General features: G+C 34.4%; 2 protein-coding genes and 1 long non-coding RNA gene across 5 annotated transcripts; all 3 read right to left on the reverse strand.

Moving 5' to 3' along the window:
• Positions 1-124: 124 nt before the first annotated feature.
• On the reverse strand, positions 125-6,876 carry LOC107618815 (LEAF RUST 10 DISEASE-RESISTANCE LOCUS RECEPTOR-LIKE PROTEIN KINASE-like 2.1). Of its 2 annotated transcripts, none has more exons than XM_016320983.3 (3): positions 5,987-6,876; positions 1,609-1,662; positions 125-1,447 (listed from the first exon to the last, which is right to left on the reverse strand). In XM_016320983.3, exons 1-3 carry the CDS (start codon positions 6,690-6,692, stop codon positions 399-401), a joined length of 1,809 nt encoding a protein of 602 aa, XP_016176469.2. In that variant the 5' UTR covers positions 6,693-6,876; the 3' UTR covers positions 125-398. The 2 variants fall into 2 exon arrangements, with proteins under 2 accessions (XP_016176469.2, XP_088356290.1); XM_088500164.1 differs by lacking the exon at positions 5,987-6,876 and adding an exon at positions 4,453-5,287.
• A 996-nt stretch (positions 6,877-7,872) lies between these two features.
• LOC107616923 (rust resistance kinase Lr10-like) lies at positions 7,873-10,166 on the reverse strand. Of its 2 annotated transcripts, none has more exons than XM_021111080.2 (3): positions 9,428-10,166; positions 9,284-9,328; positions 7,873-9,123 (listed from the first exon to the last, which is right to left on the reverse strand). In XM_021111080.2, exons 1-3 carry the CDS (start codon positions 10,164-10,166, stop codon positions 8,084-8,086), a joined length of 1,824 nt encoding a protein of 607 aa, XP_020966739.2. In that variant the 3' UTR covers positions 7,873-8,083. The 2 variants fall into 2 exon arrangements, with proteins under 2 accessions (XP_020966739.2, XP_088356289.1); XM_088500163.1 differs by having other exon boundaries at positions 9,284-9,322; positions 9,428-10,148.
• A 7,920-nt stretch (positions 10,167-18,086) lies between these two features.
• LOC148546905 (uncharacterized) lies at positions 18,087-20,239 on the reverse strand. Its single transcript, XR_015900013.1, has 3 exons — positions 20,086-20,239; positions 19,935-19,989; positions 18,087-19,796 (listed from the first exon to the last, which is right to left on the reverse strand). It is a non-coding gene; the product is annotated as an uncharacterized LOC148546905 (long non-coding RNA).
• Between the last annotated feature and the right edge of the window lie 508 nt (positions 20,240-20,747).

Here is a 20,747-nt window from a genome sequence, read left to right on the forward strand (position 1 = left end):
TTTTACATTTTGGTCTAAAAAGCTAACAACTTGAGAAATCTGTCATACAAGCAACTGCTGATAAGTGACTAATATGGACCAGAAAACTGTTTCAGTTGCTATTATATATGGATGGTGGCAAGAGTTTAACATTGAAGCTTTGTTTTCATGCTTTCCTCGAGAGTATGGAGAAATCTGTTACTCTATAGGCTCTTCCAACTTATTTTCCAAGTAAAAGTGCATAAATTGGTTTTTCGATTCAACTTTTATTGTGAACGCAACACGCAAGTACCTCTGACCACACACAAGAAAACTAAGGTAAGGAACAAATACCATATCAAAGTCTTTGAATTAAAACTCTAACAATCACTGCAGAGTATAAGAAGACAAAGAAATTACAGATAACAATGGTTCAAAGTTCAGGGAGAGTTTGAAGGAGAAAACCAATATGGTTTAGGAGGCAATTGCAACAACTCAGCACTTCCTTCCAACATTTCCACCACCTTACTGATTGATGGTCGAGTTGAAGGATTGGTTTGAATGCACCATAAACTCACTATTGTCATCTTTCTGACCATCTCATTATCACATTCATTTCTTATGTTTTGCAGATCAAGCTCCTGATTTGACACAAGGCGATTGTATATCCAATGAGGGAAATATATCTCACTAGATACATCAACTTCAGCCTTGATGTTCTTTCTTCTTCCAACCATTTCTAAGACCATCATTCCATAACTGTAAACATCTGACTTATGTGATACTGCACCAAAGTTTCTAGAAAATACCTCCGGGGCAATATAGCCTGCAGTTCCTCTAGCACCAAATATCGATACTATACTTTCTTTTCTTGTGCAAACTTTTGCAAGTCCGAAGTCAGAAATTTTGGGACAGAATTTTTCATCTAACAAAATGTTATGAGGCTTTATGTCAAAATGCAGGATTTTTGTATTGCAGCCCTTGTGCAAATACTCAAGTCCTCGGGCAACACCAATTGCAATATCATATAAAGTTTGACAATCCAATTGGCGATCCCCTATCACAGCATTTTCATTATAAATTAACTTCTCTAGAGACCCATTAGGCATCAATTCGTAAACTAAAGCTCGCTTAGATCCTTCAAAGCAGAAGCCAAGAAGAGCAACGATGTTAACATGAGAAGTTCTGCTCATACTTGCAACTTCATTAATGAACTCCTGACCATCACCTTTAAATTCACTTAGGATCTTCACTGCAACATGGCGTCCGTCCTGTAATTGTCCTTTGTATACACTGCCAAACCCCCCTTGGCCTAGTTTGTTTTTGAAGGAATTGGTCACTTTCTTCATCTCAGAATAACTATACCTCTTGATTTGAAGGTGGTCATGTCTCTCAAAAAAAGCATCAACCAGTGGAAGGGTTGGATTTTGCTTCTTCCATCTTTTGTAGTAGAGCGTCATTATTACTAGAACTAGAGTAGCTGTCATCGCTGTAGAGGTTTTAGAATGTTGAGAAAGTAGTGCCATGCATATAATTAGAAGGCTGAGAAGTTAAAGCAATGCAAAAAAATACAGTATTTGGAGTAAAGGAAATAGTAAAGAGCCTGAACATGGCTTTGAGTTCAAAATGTATCGAAAACTAATACATTACCCAGTGCTAGTGCGAGTCCCATTTTTTTGACAAGCCTGTTTGTACCACTACTACCTGCAGATCAGAAGTAAAAAATGAAGCAATTATTTTAATTTTAGCAATCAATACTAAATAAAGGTAAATCATCAAATTGATTGAAACAAAATCTGTTGTAGATATTGAACATTAGGTTTGGAATAAAACTAAAAGTACAAGTATGATGAAGCCAAAGCAAATATCTAAGATTGGATTTGAGTATCTAATATACCTGTGGCACAATAGAATTTGCCTTGGGTGTCAAGTTGACATTGACCTCTTTGGTGCTTAACACACTTGGCCCAATCATCAGATAATAATACTTCCAATTGCATCTCATCAGACACAAAAGGAAATGGATAACTAGTATCTGACTCGTCTTTTAATGGTAATTGAATATTGGAACATTCTGTTAAATTGGTTGTGATGAGTTTGAAAAACTCCAAATTAATTTGATGATGATCAAATATTATTAAAATAATTAATTACAAAATTATTAATTTGATCTTTAATTCACATTTATTAATTAATAATTTTGTTATACAGATTGTGCTTTGGGCCGAAAAATAACAAGCCCAATGAAAAGTTAAAATTCAGCCTTATGCAAAAATGTTTAAAACATTGGCTGAATCATTGTTATGTATTGTTGGGCCAAAAAATCTTTAAACAAGCACAATTGTTTCTTTGGTGTAAGACCAAATTGAAAAAGAAGAATAGCAAAGGCTGCATGCTTTCACGGTTACCACACCTTCATTTGATGGAATTTAAAATTTGATTAAATGAAGTTAATGCAAACACTGGTAACATAAGAGAGAAAATTTGAAATTGATTTGATTGCTATTATTACTTCAGAAGTTACTATGAAAGAGGGAAGTGGGTTTTAATTGAGTGTAATTGATTTTATTTCCTTCTTTATTTTCTTTAAAAGCATTCTCTCTCTTCTCTCATCAGTTTCGGTCATGTCACAAAAAAGAAGAAGTTGCAAGCTATCAGAGTTGAGGCACTGTAGCAGTAAAGCTAGAAGCAAGAAAAAGACTAAGGTGATGATGTCCTTAGCAAAAAGAAAATCTACAGTATGGTGTGACTGAGATCTTTGCCACAAAAGGTAAAATGTAGTGAAGAGGTCTCAAACTCTCCATACCCAAAAATGGAAGAGATCCAACTCGGTCAGAGAAAGAAGATCCCTTGGAAGCATGACTCGTCTCTACTTTTGATCAACCACCACAGGAGGTAGCTACTGTAGCTACGTGGAGGAAGAAGCAGAAGATAAGAGCAGGAGGAGCTGTCAAGCATCAAGGACTCATCAAGGGTCAGAAATCCTTCTTAGGGAGCAAGTCAAGATGGAAGGCCCGGATTGATGAAGATTGGTGAGAAGGGATGACATAGAGGTAATTGCATGTTGGTTTTAGCGTTCATTTTCCTCTCCTCTCTCTCTCTAGCTGAACCGATTTTGGTTGAAGAAGAAGAAGATTAGCTCGGTTGGACCGGTCTCAACCTTGGAGGCTTCCCCTTCTATAATAAAGGTGGACAGCCAAGGCTTGAGGCAAGGAGAAAAGAGCGTAAAGTACAGAGTTCTCATAACTACCCAAGCTAACAGAAGTTCTTCTCCTTCAATATTTTTCATGTTGTATTTTTCTGTTTAGTTTTGTCTGTCTTGAGTCTCATGGAAAAAGACAAATAGTGAGATTTGTATGAAAAAGCCATAGAGTGGAAAAAGGTAGAGAATACAAAATTAAAAAAAAAAGTCATAGATGTCCTTAGAGGTCCTTTGTACATCTGTGTTGTGTATCATGATTCTGTGGAAATCTCCTTACAAGTTGGGTTACCACTTAGCAGTTGAAACCTTAGTAGGTGACCAAGTCAAGTTCAGGATTGGGGATAGATTCTGGACTTGTCCCAGATAGAAAGAGTAGTTCCTAGGGAGAATTGGTGTTTGTAATATGTTTGATTATAGTGAAATTCCATCACTGTAATGGAGACTGAATGTAGGCTGCACTGCACTTAACAGCTGAATCAACATACTTCTGGGTGTGATTTTCTCTCTCTACTCTACTCAAATTCTGATTCTGTTCGAAGGAGAAAAAAATGAAAAATATCTTTTCATTGGTTACGAGACAAAAAGAAAAAGTCTCTTGACCAGTGACGAGACAAAAAACAGAAATATCTCCTTAAGTGTTTTAAAAGAACAGCAAGATTCACTCAGCAAAAAATGGCTAAGATTCAACCTCCATTCTTTTAACCATTGATTACATCAGGTTGGCCACTGGAACCCCTTAGGAATTTCCTCAGTTGGAGGGCCATAGTAGATATTGTACTCTGGACACACTCTATAGTTATGAAACGCCGGGGAAGGTTGAGAGTGAGGAACTTGTGGCATCTAAAGATGGCAATATTATATCTGATGTAGAAAGAGCCTAAAGAAGAGGTGGGACTCTGAGGACGAATGATGTTGGTTGCTATGTTTTGCAACTGCTAGATCTAAAATTGTCATTTAGATTACTATCTTTGATAGTAATGGTATGAGGTCCCACGTCTAAAACAATAAACCTTGGAGTTGTTGTGTTGGTTGGTTGGTTGCGGTTGGATGGTTTTGGGGGCATCTGGATTTTGATCATGGCAGCCATGGATTGGCAATACGCCGAAGTGTGGGAGTTGTGGGTTTGTGAAAGGAAGAAGAAGAAGAAGCGGAAACAAAATCAGTGATCTCAATATAGGCATCTTGGATGATGAGAATCTATCTCTCTATCTAACTTTCTATATAAAAGTTGATACCAATTTTTTTAAGCTAGTCTAAACTCTAAAGCAGCAGATGATTAAGCAGTAATGTACCTTTGTCACAGTAAAATTCGTTGTTGGTGTCAAGTTGACATTGACCTCGTCTGTGATTGAAGCAATCATCACAATCAGGAGATAATACCACTTCGAGGGCAATCTCAGAAGATACAAAGGATAGAACATCCGTGCTATTAAAGGCATCTTTTGTTGCAAAATGAAGAAGTGAGCAGTGTGAGAAAATGCCACCAGCATCATGTATAGTAGGAGACGTATTGATTTTATCATAATAGATGTCGTAGTCACGGCATGTGAGGTTACCATAATCTAAAGGGAGCTTTATTCTAAGGTTGTGATTGCATCGAAATAGGGTCACATTGTATTCGATATAAATAGAGAGCAAAGGAGAAGGTGGAGGAAGAGTATAAGTAGTGTTTAAAGCGTGACATTTGTTCTGTTCCAAACTGGCGTGAAAATCTGCATCATAAAGGGTGATGATAGTATTTGAGTCAAGGGAGCCTGTAAGCTCTAAGGTTGTTGCATTCTTGTCCAGTTGAATCATTTTGCGGGAATAGTACGTGCCTTGACAGCCATGAATGAGCAGCAAGCCGCAGTGAGGGAGTTCAGCCTTGGTGAAAGGGTACTGGAATCTGCCGCGGCTTCCACAATCAAAAGAGCGTGGACAGTTATGTTGCTTCTCATTTTCGCAATGCCCAGTCAATAACAAGATGAGGAAGAAGAAGAACAATAATAAATAAGGTAGAGCCATATATCCCAAACAGCGAGTGGTAATGCTTAATGAATGGACTCTGATATATGTATATAAATGCAGCTACCAAGTGTTTATGCCACCCTCACATAAACAGCGAGTTTCATACGCAGCTTGACTTGGAAAATGAGCAATGGAAGACTTGATCATGAAAAGGAGAGTTTAGCGGTAGACGTTAACCAGGACAATACTTACATACATAGTAATAATTATATTTTATTATTTAAATATGTTTAAAAAGTGAGACCTACAACACATTCAATTTATTTAAATCTACAGTGTCAGTCTTTTACTTTGAGTCTTTGATTGGGGTGAATGAGTAATCACCAGTTCAGAAAGTTGTTATTTAACTTGAAGCTGTGGGATTTTGGAGTGAATTGGCGATCTATTTGCTTGTGTGGAGTTTCGTCAATACGTGAAATTGTGGTGGAAAAGATTTATCAAAGTTAGCTTAGAATCACGGTGCTTTCCTGAGTCTTAAGGTTGAAAATAATGGAAAGAGAATAAAACTAGCTTAGAATTATGCGTGATATTAAGTAATTTCAAGCCCTTGGCGCTTAACTAACATCTGCACATTACTGTAACCAGTCCACTAAGCCAGAAAACACGCTCAAATATTTCATATTTTTTTGTGGATACTTTCACTCTTTATATCATAATATTAGAAAACACTGTTAACTTTTTTCTTTCTTTAATTAAAGTTGTTCTCATCCTAGTAACAAGAGTAGCAGGAAATCATGTAACATACATTAATAACGACTGACCCGGTATAAACTATGAACTAGGCAAGTCGTAGTAAATTATGTTGAAAACTAAGTGTACCTTTGTGGCAGTAGAAGTGGTTATTGTTGTCGACTCCACAAAGGCCTCCTCTGTGATTGAAGCAGTCATCACAGTCATGAGATAACACTATTTCAAGAGTCATCTCAGCAGAAACGAAGGACAGAACGTCTTTGGTATTGGTGGAGTCTTTTGAAGCAAACTGGACAACTGAGCAGCCGGAAAAAACTCCCGCGGCCTCTTGATCAGGGTGGGTGTTGTTTCTATCATAATAGATTTCATAGCCGTAGGGGACGCGGCATCCTAGATTAACATAATTGGAAGGGGGCTTGGTACTAAGGTTGTGATTGCATTTGAAGAGAGTTACATTGTACTTGATATACATAGACAAAGATGGAGAAGGTGGAGGAAGGGTGTAATTATTGTGCAAAGTGTCGCATTCATTGTGATCCAAACTTGTGTGGAAACCATCATCATAGATTGTAATGATCTTATTGGTCTCAACTACAGCAGTAAGGTTCACGCTTTTGCTATTGTTGCCAAGTTGGATCAATTTTGGTGAAGTAGCATTGAGGAGGCAGCCTTGAATTGGTAACAACCCACACTCAGGATGCTCTGCCATGGTGAATGGGTACTGGAAAGTCCCAAAATTTCCACAAGTAAAGGAGCTTGGACAGTTTTCATGGTTCCCATTGGCTTGACGAATTGAGTGAGCAAACAAGATGAGGAAGAAATGAAGGGGAGCCATCCCACAGCGTTATGAAGTATGAGTGATTCAAAACTTATTAAAGAAGCGAGGCGGAGTTGTGCCCATCATATATGAACCACCGAATACGGAGATTGACTAAGCTAACGACAATGGTAGAAGACTTGCATTGGTGAAAGCGGCATCGAATGGATAACAGAGGTGGATTTAACCATACAAGAAACTCGCGTCCTCTGTCGGTAGTCAAAGTGCATGTTGAAGAATGTTGTAACAATAATACTAGGGAATCAAGATGGTTCCAACAAAAAACCACCCAAATGTCTTTGGTTGTGTCAAAAACTTCTACGTGGACGGTGTTTATGCTAGGCACTAGGATGTTTTTTTTTTCTTTATAAATTGGATGGTTCTGAATCTGTTTTCTGATTTATCATGTTTTAGGCATTTAGAGAGAAAAGGAGGGTGAAGAGACGGAAGCTAATTGAATCAGTTTCCGTGATTCACGTTGCAATGATACTGAATGTATCTTCTCCTAATTTGAATGTGCTGAAACATTTAATAACTAATATTTTAAATCATAAATAAATAAAACTAATTACTATATTTATAAGAGAACAACTAGGGAACCAAAAGCATATCAGCCAAAAACCAGCAAAAATGTGTTTGGACTCCATGAAAAATCGGGTTTTGGTTTGTGTTCAGTGATCCCAGTAGCAGTTTTCAAACATATTATTCAAAAAGTGATTCTAATTAAACGGTTTTGTTTACTTTTTGGCTAATCACATTTTGGTTCCATATACTTTTCCTATTTATAATTAATTAAGTTATTCCATTTTTTGGCTGATTTGGAGTTGGTTCATATACTTTTCCATTTTGTAAACTTCTTGGAACCAACACTTTTCCATTTTGTAAACTTCTTGGAACCAACCAAAATGGGAGTGGCTTTTAAGGTTAATTGTAATGCCCACGGCTTCTTGGAACTGGTCTTTTATAGAATTAACATAATGTTTGTGGAATTTTGAATGAAGTCATCTATTAGTCAATAAGATATTTTTATTTAGTCTATGCCTGATAAATAACCTCACATATACGGCAAAGGATATATGAAACTTCAATTGGATACTATACATCTTATAGTAGTAAATCAGATACAAGGTGCTAGGTATATTATTGATATCAAAGACTTGGTGAACAGTTATAATAAATTCTATAAAGTTTCAGATGTGTGACTTCAAATTTTTCCAGAGAATTAGCAAACAAATTAATCAACTATCACTCAACCTTAAAATATTGAGTTTGGTTTATAATAACTAGAAACAATTATTACCTCCCAGGCAATTACTATATAAGAAGAAAAAGGACGTTACATATGACAATAAATAAAGCAATATATTGCAACAAGCCTGCAACACATAAAACTACAGTATTTTCAAAATTCAGGGAGATGTTGAAGGAGAAAACCAAAATGGTTTAGGGGGCACTTGCAACAACTCAGCTCTTCCTTCCAGCATTTCCACCACTTTACTAATTGATGGTCGACTTGAAGGGTTGGTTTGAATGCACCATAAGCTCACTATTGTCATCTTTCTTACCATCTCATTTTCCCACTCATTTCTTATACTTCGCAAACCAAGTTCTTGATTTGACACAAGGCGATTATATATCCAATGAGGGAAATATAACTCACTAGATGCGTCAACTTCAACTTTGATATTCCTCCTTCGTCCAACCATTTCTAAAACCATCATTCCATAACTATAAACATCTGACTTGTGAGATACTGCACCAAAATTCTTAGAAAATACTTCTGGAGCAATATAGCCTGCAGTTCCTCTAGCACCAAATATTGATACAATACTTTCTTTTCTAGTGCAAACTTTTGCAAGTCCAAAATCTGAAATTTTGGGACAAAAATTTTCATCTAAGAGAATGTTATGGGGCTTTATGTCAAAATGCAAGATTCTTGTATTGCAGCCCGTGTGCAAATACTCAAGCCCTCGAGCAACACCAATTGCAATATCATATAAAGTTTGACAATCCAATTGGTGATCCCCTATCACAGTATTTTCTTCATAGATTAACTTCTCAAGCGACCCATTGGGCATAAATTCATAAACCAAAGCTCGTTTGGAACCTTGAAAGCAGAAGCCAAGAAGAGCAACAATGTTAACATGAGAAGTTCTGCTCATACTCGCAACTTCATTGAAGAAATCTTCACCATCACCTTTCAGTTCACTTAGGATCTTCACTGCAACATGGCGTCCGTCCTGCAATTGTCCTTTGTATACACTGCCAAATCCTCCTTGGCCTAGTTTGTCTCTGAAAGAGTTGGTCACCTTCTTCATCTCTGAATAAGTATATCTCCTTATTTGTTTCTCCAAAAAGGCATCAACCACCAGCATTTGTTTAGGATTTTCCTTCTTCCATGTTGTGCAGTAGAGCGTGGCCATTACTACTAGCACTAGAACTGTAGCAACTGCAAAGAGAAGAAATGGAAGGAGCAACAGTAAATTATATTTTTCTTGGTTGAGAGTAGAGATATAGAAGATGATGTTTAATTGATAAAAGTAGAATGGCTCATTAAATTTAACACTGATAAAGTTCGATACTGAGGATTATTGTGTTCGATACATTACCCAGTCCCAGTCCCATCTTCACGATCCAACTAATATGACCTGCGTCTAGCAAGTTGAAAATGAAGCAATTATTTATTTTTCTTTATTTTTTTAACAAAGCAATAGATAGATGAATTGATTTAGTCGTTTGAACTTCTAAGATACCTGTGACGCAAAGGAAGTTTCCTTGGGAGTCAAGTTGACAGTGTCCTCTTCTGTGACGAATACAGTTTCTACAATCACTGGATAATTCTACTTCCAACACGATCTCATCAGACAGAAATGAGAAGGGGTCTCTATCATTTGATTCGGCTTTTAATGCAAAATTAATCTTGGAACATGCTGCTAAAGGGCCTGGCCACCGTAAGTCAGGAGAATCTCCGAGACTTTGAAAGCCATCATAGTAGATGTGGTAGTTAGAGCAGTTGTTATAGTTATAAAATCCGGGAGGAAGGGTGAGGTTATTGGAAGGACATGTGAATAGTGTTTTATTGAATTTGGCGTATGAATAACCGAAGGGGGAGCTGGGCATGAGAGGCAGACTCAAATTGTTGCTGAAGGCTTTACAACGCTGCGTCTGCGATTGGGATTTCAAAGAGGTACGTAGAGGCAAATCGGTTATGGTTATGGTATGAAAGTCAATGTATAAAACAAGAAACCTTCCATTTGGTTTGTTGTTTAATACTATGACTTGCTGGCCGTTTGGATTATTGTTATCATGGCAGCCGTGTATGGCCAATACGCCACAGTGAGGCCGTTTTGAGTCAGTGAAAGGGAACATGATGGTGCCAAGTTTCCCACACTCAAAAGAGGTTGGACACTTTTCACTACTCTCAGCTATCACATGAACAACAAACATAAGCTCACATAGAATCAGTGATTTTAATATAAAAAGGGGAGCCATTTTTTATTTATGAGTAATATTTAGAACTTTGAACCAAAGATAAGCAAAAGGAAGGGAGAAAAAGCACTGTCGTAAGTCGTAACCAATCGAGTAAATAGTAACATTAGCATGCATGATCCTCTACCACACGTACAGCAACTTCAAGATTCTTTGCAATGCAATTCCGTTACGCTTACGTGGATGTTGTAATCACTGTTGACTTGGAACTGGTCTTTTATGGAGTAAAATATTCCAATGTTTGTGGAATTTTGAGTCCACCAGGCATAGTTGTCAGAATCGAACCGGTGATCGAACCGGTCAGGTCACTGGGTTATTGGTTCAACCGGTGGATCACTGGTTGAACTGATTGACCCGGTCCTATGTAAATAAAAAATAAAATATAGTCATAAATTTAAAATTAAAATTTAAAATACATATTTTTACTAATATTTTAAAAATATCTAGCTATTCTAAAATAATATAAAACAGGAACAATAAGTATTTTATTAATTTTACTCTATTATAAATATTTTTATTTTGTTTTTATATTAAAATAACTATTATTTTTGAATTTTCATAATTTATGAATTAGTTTATATCTATTATACTATTATATACTACAAGTATTTATTAAAAATAATATTAATAGATATTATATAATTATAAAAAAATAAGTGAGTTTATAATTATTGTTAAATAAAAATATAATTAATTTAAAAATGAATGAGTTTATAACTAAAATTAAAATAAATTAAATAGAAGTAAATTATTTATTGAAAGATATTTATATATATATATTAATTTGCATAAATGTTGATAACAAGCTTAATAGCCTAGTGGTAGTGAGTATTATGTTTTTTCTAGATGAGGGGGGTTCGAACCCCAACTACAACATTTTAAAAAAATTTTGAAACTCAAGCGGTTCGGTCGAACCGGTCTTATTGAGTTTGACCGGTTTTGACCGGTTTATTTTGGATTTGACCGGTTCGCTATCTTATCTGGTCAGATCATTGGACTGGACTAGTTTAAGGTCCGATTCACCGGTTTTTCGGTCGAACCGACCGGTCCGATCCGGTTTTGCTAACTATGCCACCAGGACCACCCACTAAATTGAAGATTATTCTCTCCACACAATTAGCCTCTTTTATTACTACTGCTGCTGAATGAAGTCATCTGTTAGTCAATAAGATATTTTAGTCTAAGCCTCATAAATAACCTCACATACACGGGAAAGGATTGACTGCATGTCTACATAGTAGCAACCACGTCAGAGATCAGAAGTTTTCATTAATGTTAAGTAAAAAAATTTTATACCCCAAATGAAGGAGTCTGGGATGGAAAGTGCTCTAAGTTATTGGGCTAAAGATTATACAATATACGTAATTATACCCATTCTTATCACCTTTAATTTCAAGACTTGAGTCAACGAAAATCTTAGCAAATATGGTTTATAGTAGTAAATCACGGATACAAGGTGCAGGCAGAAATAACCACCAGTTATATATTAACCAGAATGCGCGCGATAAGCGGAACGGTAAATTAGTGATAGTATATAATAAATATTAAAAATTATTATATTTTGTAGAAAAAAATTAAATATGTGTAAATTAAAGTTAAATTTAAAAGGTGTTTTATTTTAAATAATTTGTAATACAAAAGATTTGGATATTGGAGTTGTACAAAGTGACATTTTTAGTTGGTGGACTTAGTCATCTTATGTGGCGCTCGTCCTCTTTTTTTTTTTGGTTGTTAGAGTTGGTGCTTTCTTCTTTTCTTACGAAGCTCGTCCTCCTTTTTTTTGTTGGTTGTTAGAGTTTGTGCTTTCTTTTTTTCTTACGAAGACATGTTCTTTATGAGTTGTTGAGTTTGATGCACTTTCTATTGTGTTATTTGGTTCCATCTTTGTATAATTGTATGTATGTTCTTCTTTTAAAGATGTGTCTTGAATTTGTATGGTTTTCTTTCTCCTTAATCTCTTGATGGGGTGGTGCTTCAATGTCATTATTTTTCTGAAATGTCATTAGATTTGAAGCAGTTGTACCTAATAAGTTTTTTTTGCGTCGCCATCAAATAGTGCAAAAGTTATTGTAACACTTTGATCTAAAACCTTTAATTGAATTCTGAACCTAAAATAAGTATTGGGCTAGCAACTAATAATTTGATAGATGAGATTATAAAAAGTATATAGAATTACCTTATTGTTGGATATTGTGGTGTTTGATTACATGTGCCACAAATATAGTTGTTTCTTTTTTTTTATATGCTTTCTTCTGACACTTTTTACATTTAATATAGTTCCATCCTAATTTGTCATCAATTTCATTTATAGTTGTTAAAATTGTGAAGATCTTTTCCTATTCCAATATTCAATTTATGTTATCATTAGGTATATGGTATTTGAGTAAGTATGAATGTATGATACATGTTGTGATTTTTTTTTGGCATACCTGATCATCAGATTCTCATTGCATAGCCATTAGATCTTGGATAGTTATTCGATTTCTAATCGAATGATACTCTATTAAGTAAGTTTGAGATGTGCAGTTCGAAAATAAATTTTTTGTGCTAAATTTGATGTTATGTGAAAGAATAGTAATAAGAGATTTATATATGTAGTTTAAATGGTATGGAATTTAAAAACTTATAACGTAAAATTTATTATGATCAATAATATTATTATGACATTTGTAATATGGATGTTTATTACGTTATTTATAAAAATTAATTGTTGCGGTTATAAATTTATTGTATTATTTATAACGGTAAGAGATAATAAATATAGAAATATGAATTCAATGTATTTGGAGGTTACAAATTTATTGGATTTTATTTTTTAGTTTTTTATTTGTATATTTTTTTTTGTTGATTTAAAAATAATAGTTAATTTGGCAAGAATTGAGTTGATTCTAAAGTTGTGCCAAATAATAATTATTCTAAAGTTGGCAATGCAATTGATGTAGTCAATGGCCTAAACTTATGGAGTTGCGGTCAACATAATTATTGTAATAATTATATATTTAGATTTGTATCCATGCATGATGCATCTTATGTGTACAAATATACGCAACAAAAACTAAAAGTTAAACATTTTTAGTAAAAAAAAAAAATAGTTAATTAGTATTTTGAGGTAAACATGCATGCATGATGCATCTTATATACTACAAATGTATCTAATATGAAAATCAGGGGCGGTGCTAGGTACAAACAAAGGGGGGCAATGGCCCCTAATTTTAATTTTTTACATGTAAATTATATGTAAATTTTAGTTTAGCCCCTTAAAATTTTATTTTAATCTTATTTTATTGTGTAAATATTTTTTGCTCCCCTCTAATATTTCTTCTAGCTCCGCCCCTGATGAAAATGTATGTCTAATATCATATATTTTTTGGTTTCGTTTTGATACTCTTTTAATAAATTTTTTTTTTAGTTTTTAAATATTCTTTTCAAAATTTATATTGGTAAAATAAAATAGAATTTGTTTTTAATAATAAGTAAAAACTACAATAATAGTTCTTTGTACCTAGTGTTACTTCTAAAAATTAAAATAATTTTTTTTTACCAAAGATACAGAGACTCGAACTCGCGACTAATATGGGAGACTATGCCATTTGAAGTATAACTCATTGGCAAAAATTAAAATGATTATAATAAACATAATTATAATAATAAAATATAATTTTTATTTTTTAAATTTTTAATTTATAAATTAATTGTTACGGTTATAAATTTATTGTATTGTTTATAACGGTAAGATATAATAAATATAGAAATATGAATTCAATATATTTGGAGATTACAAATTTATTGGATTCTATTTTTTAGTTTTTTATTTGTATATTTTATTTTTTTGTTGATTTAGAAATAATAATTGATTTGACAAGAATTGAATGGTTGATTCTAAAGTTGTGCCAAGTAAGCAATATTACTGACATGACATTAGTAGGAGAAAAGTAATATCTCAAAAGCAATGTGATACATACTTATGTATTTACTTTTATATATTAAAAATAGATTAAATTGCACAAGTAACTACTATTACTGATATAAGACTAGAGCAGGTAAAATAATTTCTACAAACTTTTAGACGTGTGACTTGAGTAATGAATTGGAGATGTTGGATAAGAAATGAAAAAGGGCCTAGGCGGCAATTCAAATGATTCCAAGCTTCCTTCAAGCATTTCTACCACCTTAATGTTGGGAATAAGGAGTATGGCCACAATCCAATCAATCATGTATTAAATAATTTGTTATTGTTATTATATTAAAATGTTAATATAATAAGGTCTTTGGTTAAATTTAAAAATTTATCATTGTGATAGTGATCATAATATTGAGAGATAAATCTTTTATAATTTAATCTACATTATTCTTAGTCATATAATTATTAAAAAGGACACTAATAATCCGAAAGGATCAATATATATATATATATATATATATATATATGGTCTTCGTTAGATGAAGATTAATAGATCTTATTTATTAAATTATATATATAGATGGTGCATATAGAGATATGACCATTGAATTGACTCACTTTGAAAATTCCTAATGGTTATAATTACCGTATATTTGTCAATAGGATATTCTCAAGATGAACATAGTAATAGAGTTTCCTTTGACCTGTGACTGTCATAGTAATTAACAATGTACTTATTATACTTTGATTCCGGACACCTAATATCCTAGGGTGCTAGTTGAATGGATATTGGGTATGATTTAAATACTTGTAAAATTAATGATTTGTCAATAAGGAATCCGTCAACTCTCGGTAAAGAGTTTGAGTTCTATGATTATAATGACTGAGATGAATGAAACCTTGACCAAGGGGATCGAATGAATGAAGAAATGAGTTTCTTAAGTCATTCACAATTCATTATAATAATGGTAACAAGTTAGAGTTTGACAATTAAACCATACGCTAAGGGTTAACCAAGAGCTGGAGGATGCAAGAAATTATACTTTGTTCTTCTAAGGTTCTTAGTAAAAATATATTACTTCATACTATCGGGTCGTTGAGGAGTGTTGATAGATGCCAACCTTGATTAGTAAATTTAGTAGGACTAATTTACTACCCGCTTAGTATTGAACCTATGGGGTCACACACTAACGAGTGTTCTAATCTTTGCTATAGAATTATTTAATTATTATTTTGATTTGATCAAATAAATAATTATATTAATTGAAAATAGAATATTATTATATTCTTTGCTAGCACCAAAAATATAATAATAGTATGATAATTGAGAATATTAAATGAGATTTGAGAATAGTTAGTTATTCTATTTTTAAATTTGGATGAGATCCTAACTGATTCTGTTTCAAATTGAGTTATGATATGATTCATAAATTTGAAGGATTCAGATTTAGAATTTCAAGATATGATTTAAATTTGAATTGAGATTCAAATTTAAAATCAGTAACAAATCTCATACTATATATATGTATGCCAAGAGTACAGGAAATAGATGAGAATAAAACACAAGGGTTTTATTCCTTTACCTCTACACACATAGACATATGTGAGCCTGATTCTTGGAGAAGAATTTTATGGCATGCAAAGAGTTGCAAGAGGTTTCTCAATTTAGATCAGATGTCCATTGGTCAAGGAGTTGACAGCAAAGGTTGGTTTCGGTGTAGATACGCATAGCGCCTTCATACCATCGAAGGAAAAAGTGATTTTTACTAAAGTGTCTAAAGGTATTTAGGTCTTATCTATGTATTATTTCTAGAATAAAATTTAAGCACAAAATAGATCTTTAGGATTACCTTCTTTTCTTCCCTTGCGTGTTATGAACACATGGTAATCCTTCACTTACTCATTGCGGACGGCACGAAGGATTAGTCTGTATGCACCACAAGCTCACCAATGTCAACTTTCTCACTATTTCCCTATCGCTGTCCTTTCTGATACACCACAATTCAAACTCTTCATCTAGTTCAAGTCGCTTGTAAATCTAATGTGGAAAATACAACTCACTGAACGATCAACTTCCACATTTTTATTGTTTCTTTTTCCAACCATTTCCAAAACCATCATTCCATAACTGTAAACATCTGTCTTGTGAGATATTCCACAAAAATTCCTTGAAAACAAATCTGGAGCAATAAATCCATAATAGTTCCTCTTGCACACGACATGAAAACAATACTCTCTTTTCTTGGACATATCTTAGCGAGTCCAAAATCTGAAATCTTTGGACAAAAATTCTTGTCGAGTAGTATGTTATGAGGTTTTACATCGAAATGCAAGATCCTGGTATTGCAGCCTCAATGCAAATAATTTAATCCACGTGCGACACCAACTGCAATGTCATATAGAGCAATGGATCCAATTGGCGACCAACTGTAGTTGAATTTTCCTCACGTAGGAACTTTTCAAGGGATCCATTAGGCATAAATTCATAGATTAGAGCTCGTTTGGAACCTTGAAAACAAAATCCCACAAGAATAACAATGTTAACATGAGATGTCCAACTAATGCTTGCAACTTTGTTGACGAATTCCTCTGCAGATCCCTGTGAGTTATGAGATTGAAAACCTTAACAGCAACAAGACTCCCATCTTGTCGTTCCTGTGCAAGTAAAATAGGAAACTGTTTGAGACATACAAAAGACCCCATAAGGGCGCCACTTAGATAGAGATACAAGAAATATCTTTTTTTAAAGACACGTTACTTCTACCAATTAATGTTCGACACGTAGCATTGATCAAACCAAAATTTGGTTCATCTTTAACGATTCTTTTTCTTTTTTATTTGTGGTCATAAACCAGTTTTTTGGGATTTTTTTTCCCTCTCGCCCGTTATTCCGAGGGTTACCTGAAACGTTGGGTTCGGGTCGGACGTGAGGTCCGGGTCCTCTTTGAAGGTCGATGTCCGACCTAGTGGTGTTGAGGTGCCGCCTATCCGAGCTCTTTCCAAGGGGTTGGGTGGTGGTACCTGCAAGAGATTTCGATACTTAAGTTAGCAAGGGCTTTAAGCAGGTTTTTAGTAGATTAGAACGTGAGTTATTGATGGATAGGACTTGCATCGGTTTGGATTTTTTCACTTAAAATAACTTCCGTTGCAAGTATAGACCAAACCGGCAACCAACTCCCACCATCAAAGTTTAACTTCAAATTAAAATAACTGAGAGTAATTAAACCTCGGGTCATTCTCCCTAGGAACTAGTGATAAAAAGCACACAATTTTGGTTGTGAATATCAAGGGGCGTTTTCAATGATTGAAGTAAACAAATTAAAGGAATTAAAGAACACTCAAAATTGCAATTAATAAACTAATAAAGGAATAAAGGAACTATGTATGTAATATAGACAAGTAATGCTATAAAATGATGAAATTGCGGTTCAAAACATAAATGGAACCTTGACTTGGGATGAGTTATGGAATCCCTTCCTTGCCATAACCACAACTATGATAATTATGATGGATTAATCTCACATAGTCAACCTTTAACATCGAAGAGTAAGTCAAGTGAGCATAATTGTTATTAATCCACAAATTCTAGCTAACTTACTAATTACCAAAGTAAAAAGCTAGCGTTAGTGGAAACAATTACAACTAACAAACCAAGAATTATAAAAAAATGTTGGACATTATGACTCTAATGTTCCATATACTCATTTTTCCAAGGCAAGGGGTGGAAATCTACCCCATAATCAAAATTGACATTTCATCAAATACCTAGTGTGCATAATCATAAAATATGGAAAAATTGGGAAAATGATAAAAACTATGAACAACCAAATGATCAAAATCAACAAAGGCAACTCAACAAACATAAAATAACCATCAAACATCAAATTCATGAACCAGAACTCAAAATTGTAAAACTATGTATATATTGACAAGGAAATTAAAATATAAGAAAGTGTAGAATAAGTAGTGCAATAAAAGAGAAAATTAAAGAAATACTTACAATGAAAATTGCTAGGATCCAAAATCAAAACTTGAAACTATAAGATTCTACAAACCCTAATTAAAATTGAGAGAAAACCTAATCCTAAAACTATCCTAAACTACCCTAAGTGTGTTGTATATTGTATGTTGTGAGTTGGTATGTCGTATGGTTGCTAGCCCCTCCTTTATAAGCTCCAAAGCCTTCAAAAATGGGCCAAAAAGCCCCCAAATTCGCGAGCCACGTGACTTTTTAATGAAGTCACACGCTGGTACCTGTGCATACACACAGATGTGTGCGTACGCACACTTGCTGATTTTCCTCCTATGCATACGCACACATGTTGATTTTTATCTTGTGCGTACGCACAGAGTGTTGTGTGTACGCACACTTGGCTGTGTGCTTTTCCTTTGATTTCTTCATAATTTCTCCCAATTGCGTGTTTCTCTTCCACTCTTATCAAGTCATTCCAACCTATTATACCTAAAATCACTCATCAAAACTATCAATGCATCGAATGGAATGAAAGTGGAATAAAATTGATTAAATAAGCACAAAATAGCATATTTTCACAATTAGGCACAATTTAGAGAGAAAACACAAACGTATGCTATTTAGATGAATAAATGTGGGTTTATATGATGAAATCCACTCAAATCAATCCAAAATTTATTGTCAAATATGATGACCTCCTTTGGGAAGAGGGTCTTTATCTTATCTTGTATCCATTGGTAGGATCTTATCTTTTTGGTAACCGCCTTTTGGTGGACGGTGACCTGGCTGTATTGGGCTTATTTGTTGATATCCGACCTCTTTAAAAGAGGTCGGTGGGGGTAGAAGGGCCCTCCTCGAAGGTCGGTCCTTTTAACCCTTGCTGGCCTGGACCTAGTTCTTGGGTCTGGGTATGAACAGTGCCCCTGCTTGAGTTTCGATCTTTTATAGGTCGTGCTCAAGTATTCTTTCATCGGACGGGTCTACCCTGGGTAGGTCAGGCGTCATTGGTTTTTAATTTTTGAAATACGAATCGTTCGTATTAAATGCTGGTCTAGGTTAGCGCGACAGTTTCTTTGGGTCTTTGTGAGCGCTTTTAAGGCTCATTGATTGGGCCTTTATTCCTTTCTTTGCCATTTCAGTTTTGCCTCCTTTGCCTCTTCAAAAACCTTTGGGGCTTCTTCATTTTTCTTTTTACTTTGCTGTTCTTTCTCTTTTCTTTCGACGCCTCTTTTTCTTTGTCTGTGCCTTGTGATCAAGAAGTTCTTTTCTAGGCTTGGGCGTTTTTCTTGGAGGGATTCGCACTTGCCGCTGTAGACGTCTTCGTGCTCTTCTCCTTTCCAGGTTGGTGCTTTCGTTTTCTTTTCGTTTCTATTCCCTTAGTAGTGGTGATCTGGTTTTCTGCTGCTCCATTTGATGTGAACTCCTTCTTTTGCTTATTTGTTTGTTCCTGGTGATTTTGCATGTTCGCTTTTTCTTCAAAATTTTGGCTTTTACTATTTGTACTGGGCGATGGGGGTTTTCTGGCCCTTGTATCTTTAAATTGTGTTTTATCAACAATCATCATCATAATTCATCAAAATCATCACAGGCATCAATAATCATAATTCACTATCAACCATTCAAACCTATCCTATAATCCACTAGTCTAAGTATCCAGAAATATTATATATTACATAGAGGAAACCGAAATCATACCTTGGCCGATTCCCAATATGTGTTACACACCAAATTGAGTCCACACCAAGCTTCCACAAGCTTTCTAAACTCAAACAAGCCACCAATCAACTCCAACAAGCATCAACAATTAATATTCCAAACTAGACATACATAATTTACCATAGATCAATACCTAGGGTTCACCAAAATTATAATTTCACAAAGTAAAGAGTTTTCTTACCTTCTTGGATGGTGTTTAGGGCACAAACCACCAATAGTCCAACCTTAGATACCACCTAATCAATCAAAACACAAAAATTCACTCAAAACCAACACCCATATTTTCGAATTTCTTAGGGCAGAGGAGAGGAGAGAAAATTTCAAAATCTTACCTACAAAAGTTAGATAGAACTAACGGGTTCAGCGAGAGTTTCGCATAGCCGCTGACGACACGCGAATCGGAGCATCGTAGCTCGAGATATGGCCACCGGAAGTTGTATGTGAATAGTGACAATAGAGGAAAAGCTCTCACCTCTCTCCTCACTTCAGCTGCTGGTGTGTGTGGTATTTGATGAAGAATGAGGCTGAAATGAGCTCATTAATGAACTTATATATGTTGAGCTTGGGCCCAACTTGGGTCCGGTCCAACCCATTAACATTTTTGACCCGTTTGGCCCAATTTTGGGCAAAACCTTTAAAATTTATGCCAGTTTTTAATTCTAATTATTTTCTTAATCTTTTCTACTGTTTTTATCATTTTCGTTTAGTACCGAACAGATTTAAGCTGGTACTACCGGTTAATTTATCAGTACGCATTTTTACGTAATTTTCCGAAAAAAATTATATTTTCCAACTCAGAAAAATCTATTGAGTCCAAATATCATATTTAAATTTTCTAATTAACATTCTAAATTTTTGGAATCTATTTTGGACAATTAATTTATTTTAATTAAGCAATTTAATTAATTGCGGTTCTTACATCTATCATCACATTAATTTTTATTCTTCTTTGATAGTATTTAATAGTATTTTTAATCTCTTTTTTTTTATTTAA

Source organism: Arachis ipaensis, chromosome B9 (genome assembly GCF_059453495.1).
Source record: "Arachis ipaensis isolate K30076 ecotype BB chromosome B9, ASM5945349v1, whole genome shotgun sequence".
Classification (NCBI taxonomy): domain Eukaryota; kingdom Viridiplantae; phylum Streptophyta; class Magnoliopsida; order Fabales; family Fabaceae; genus Arachis; species Arachis ipaensis.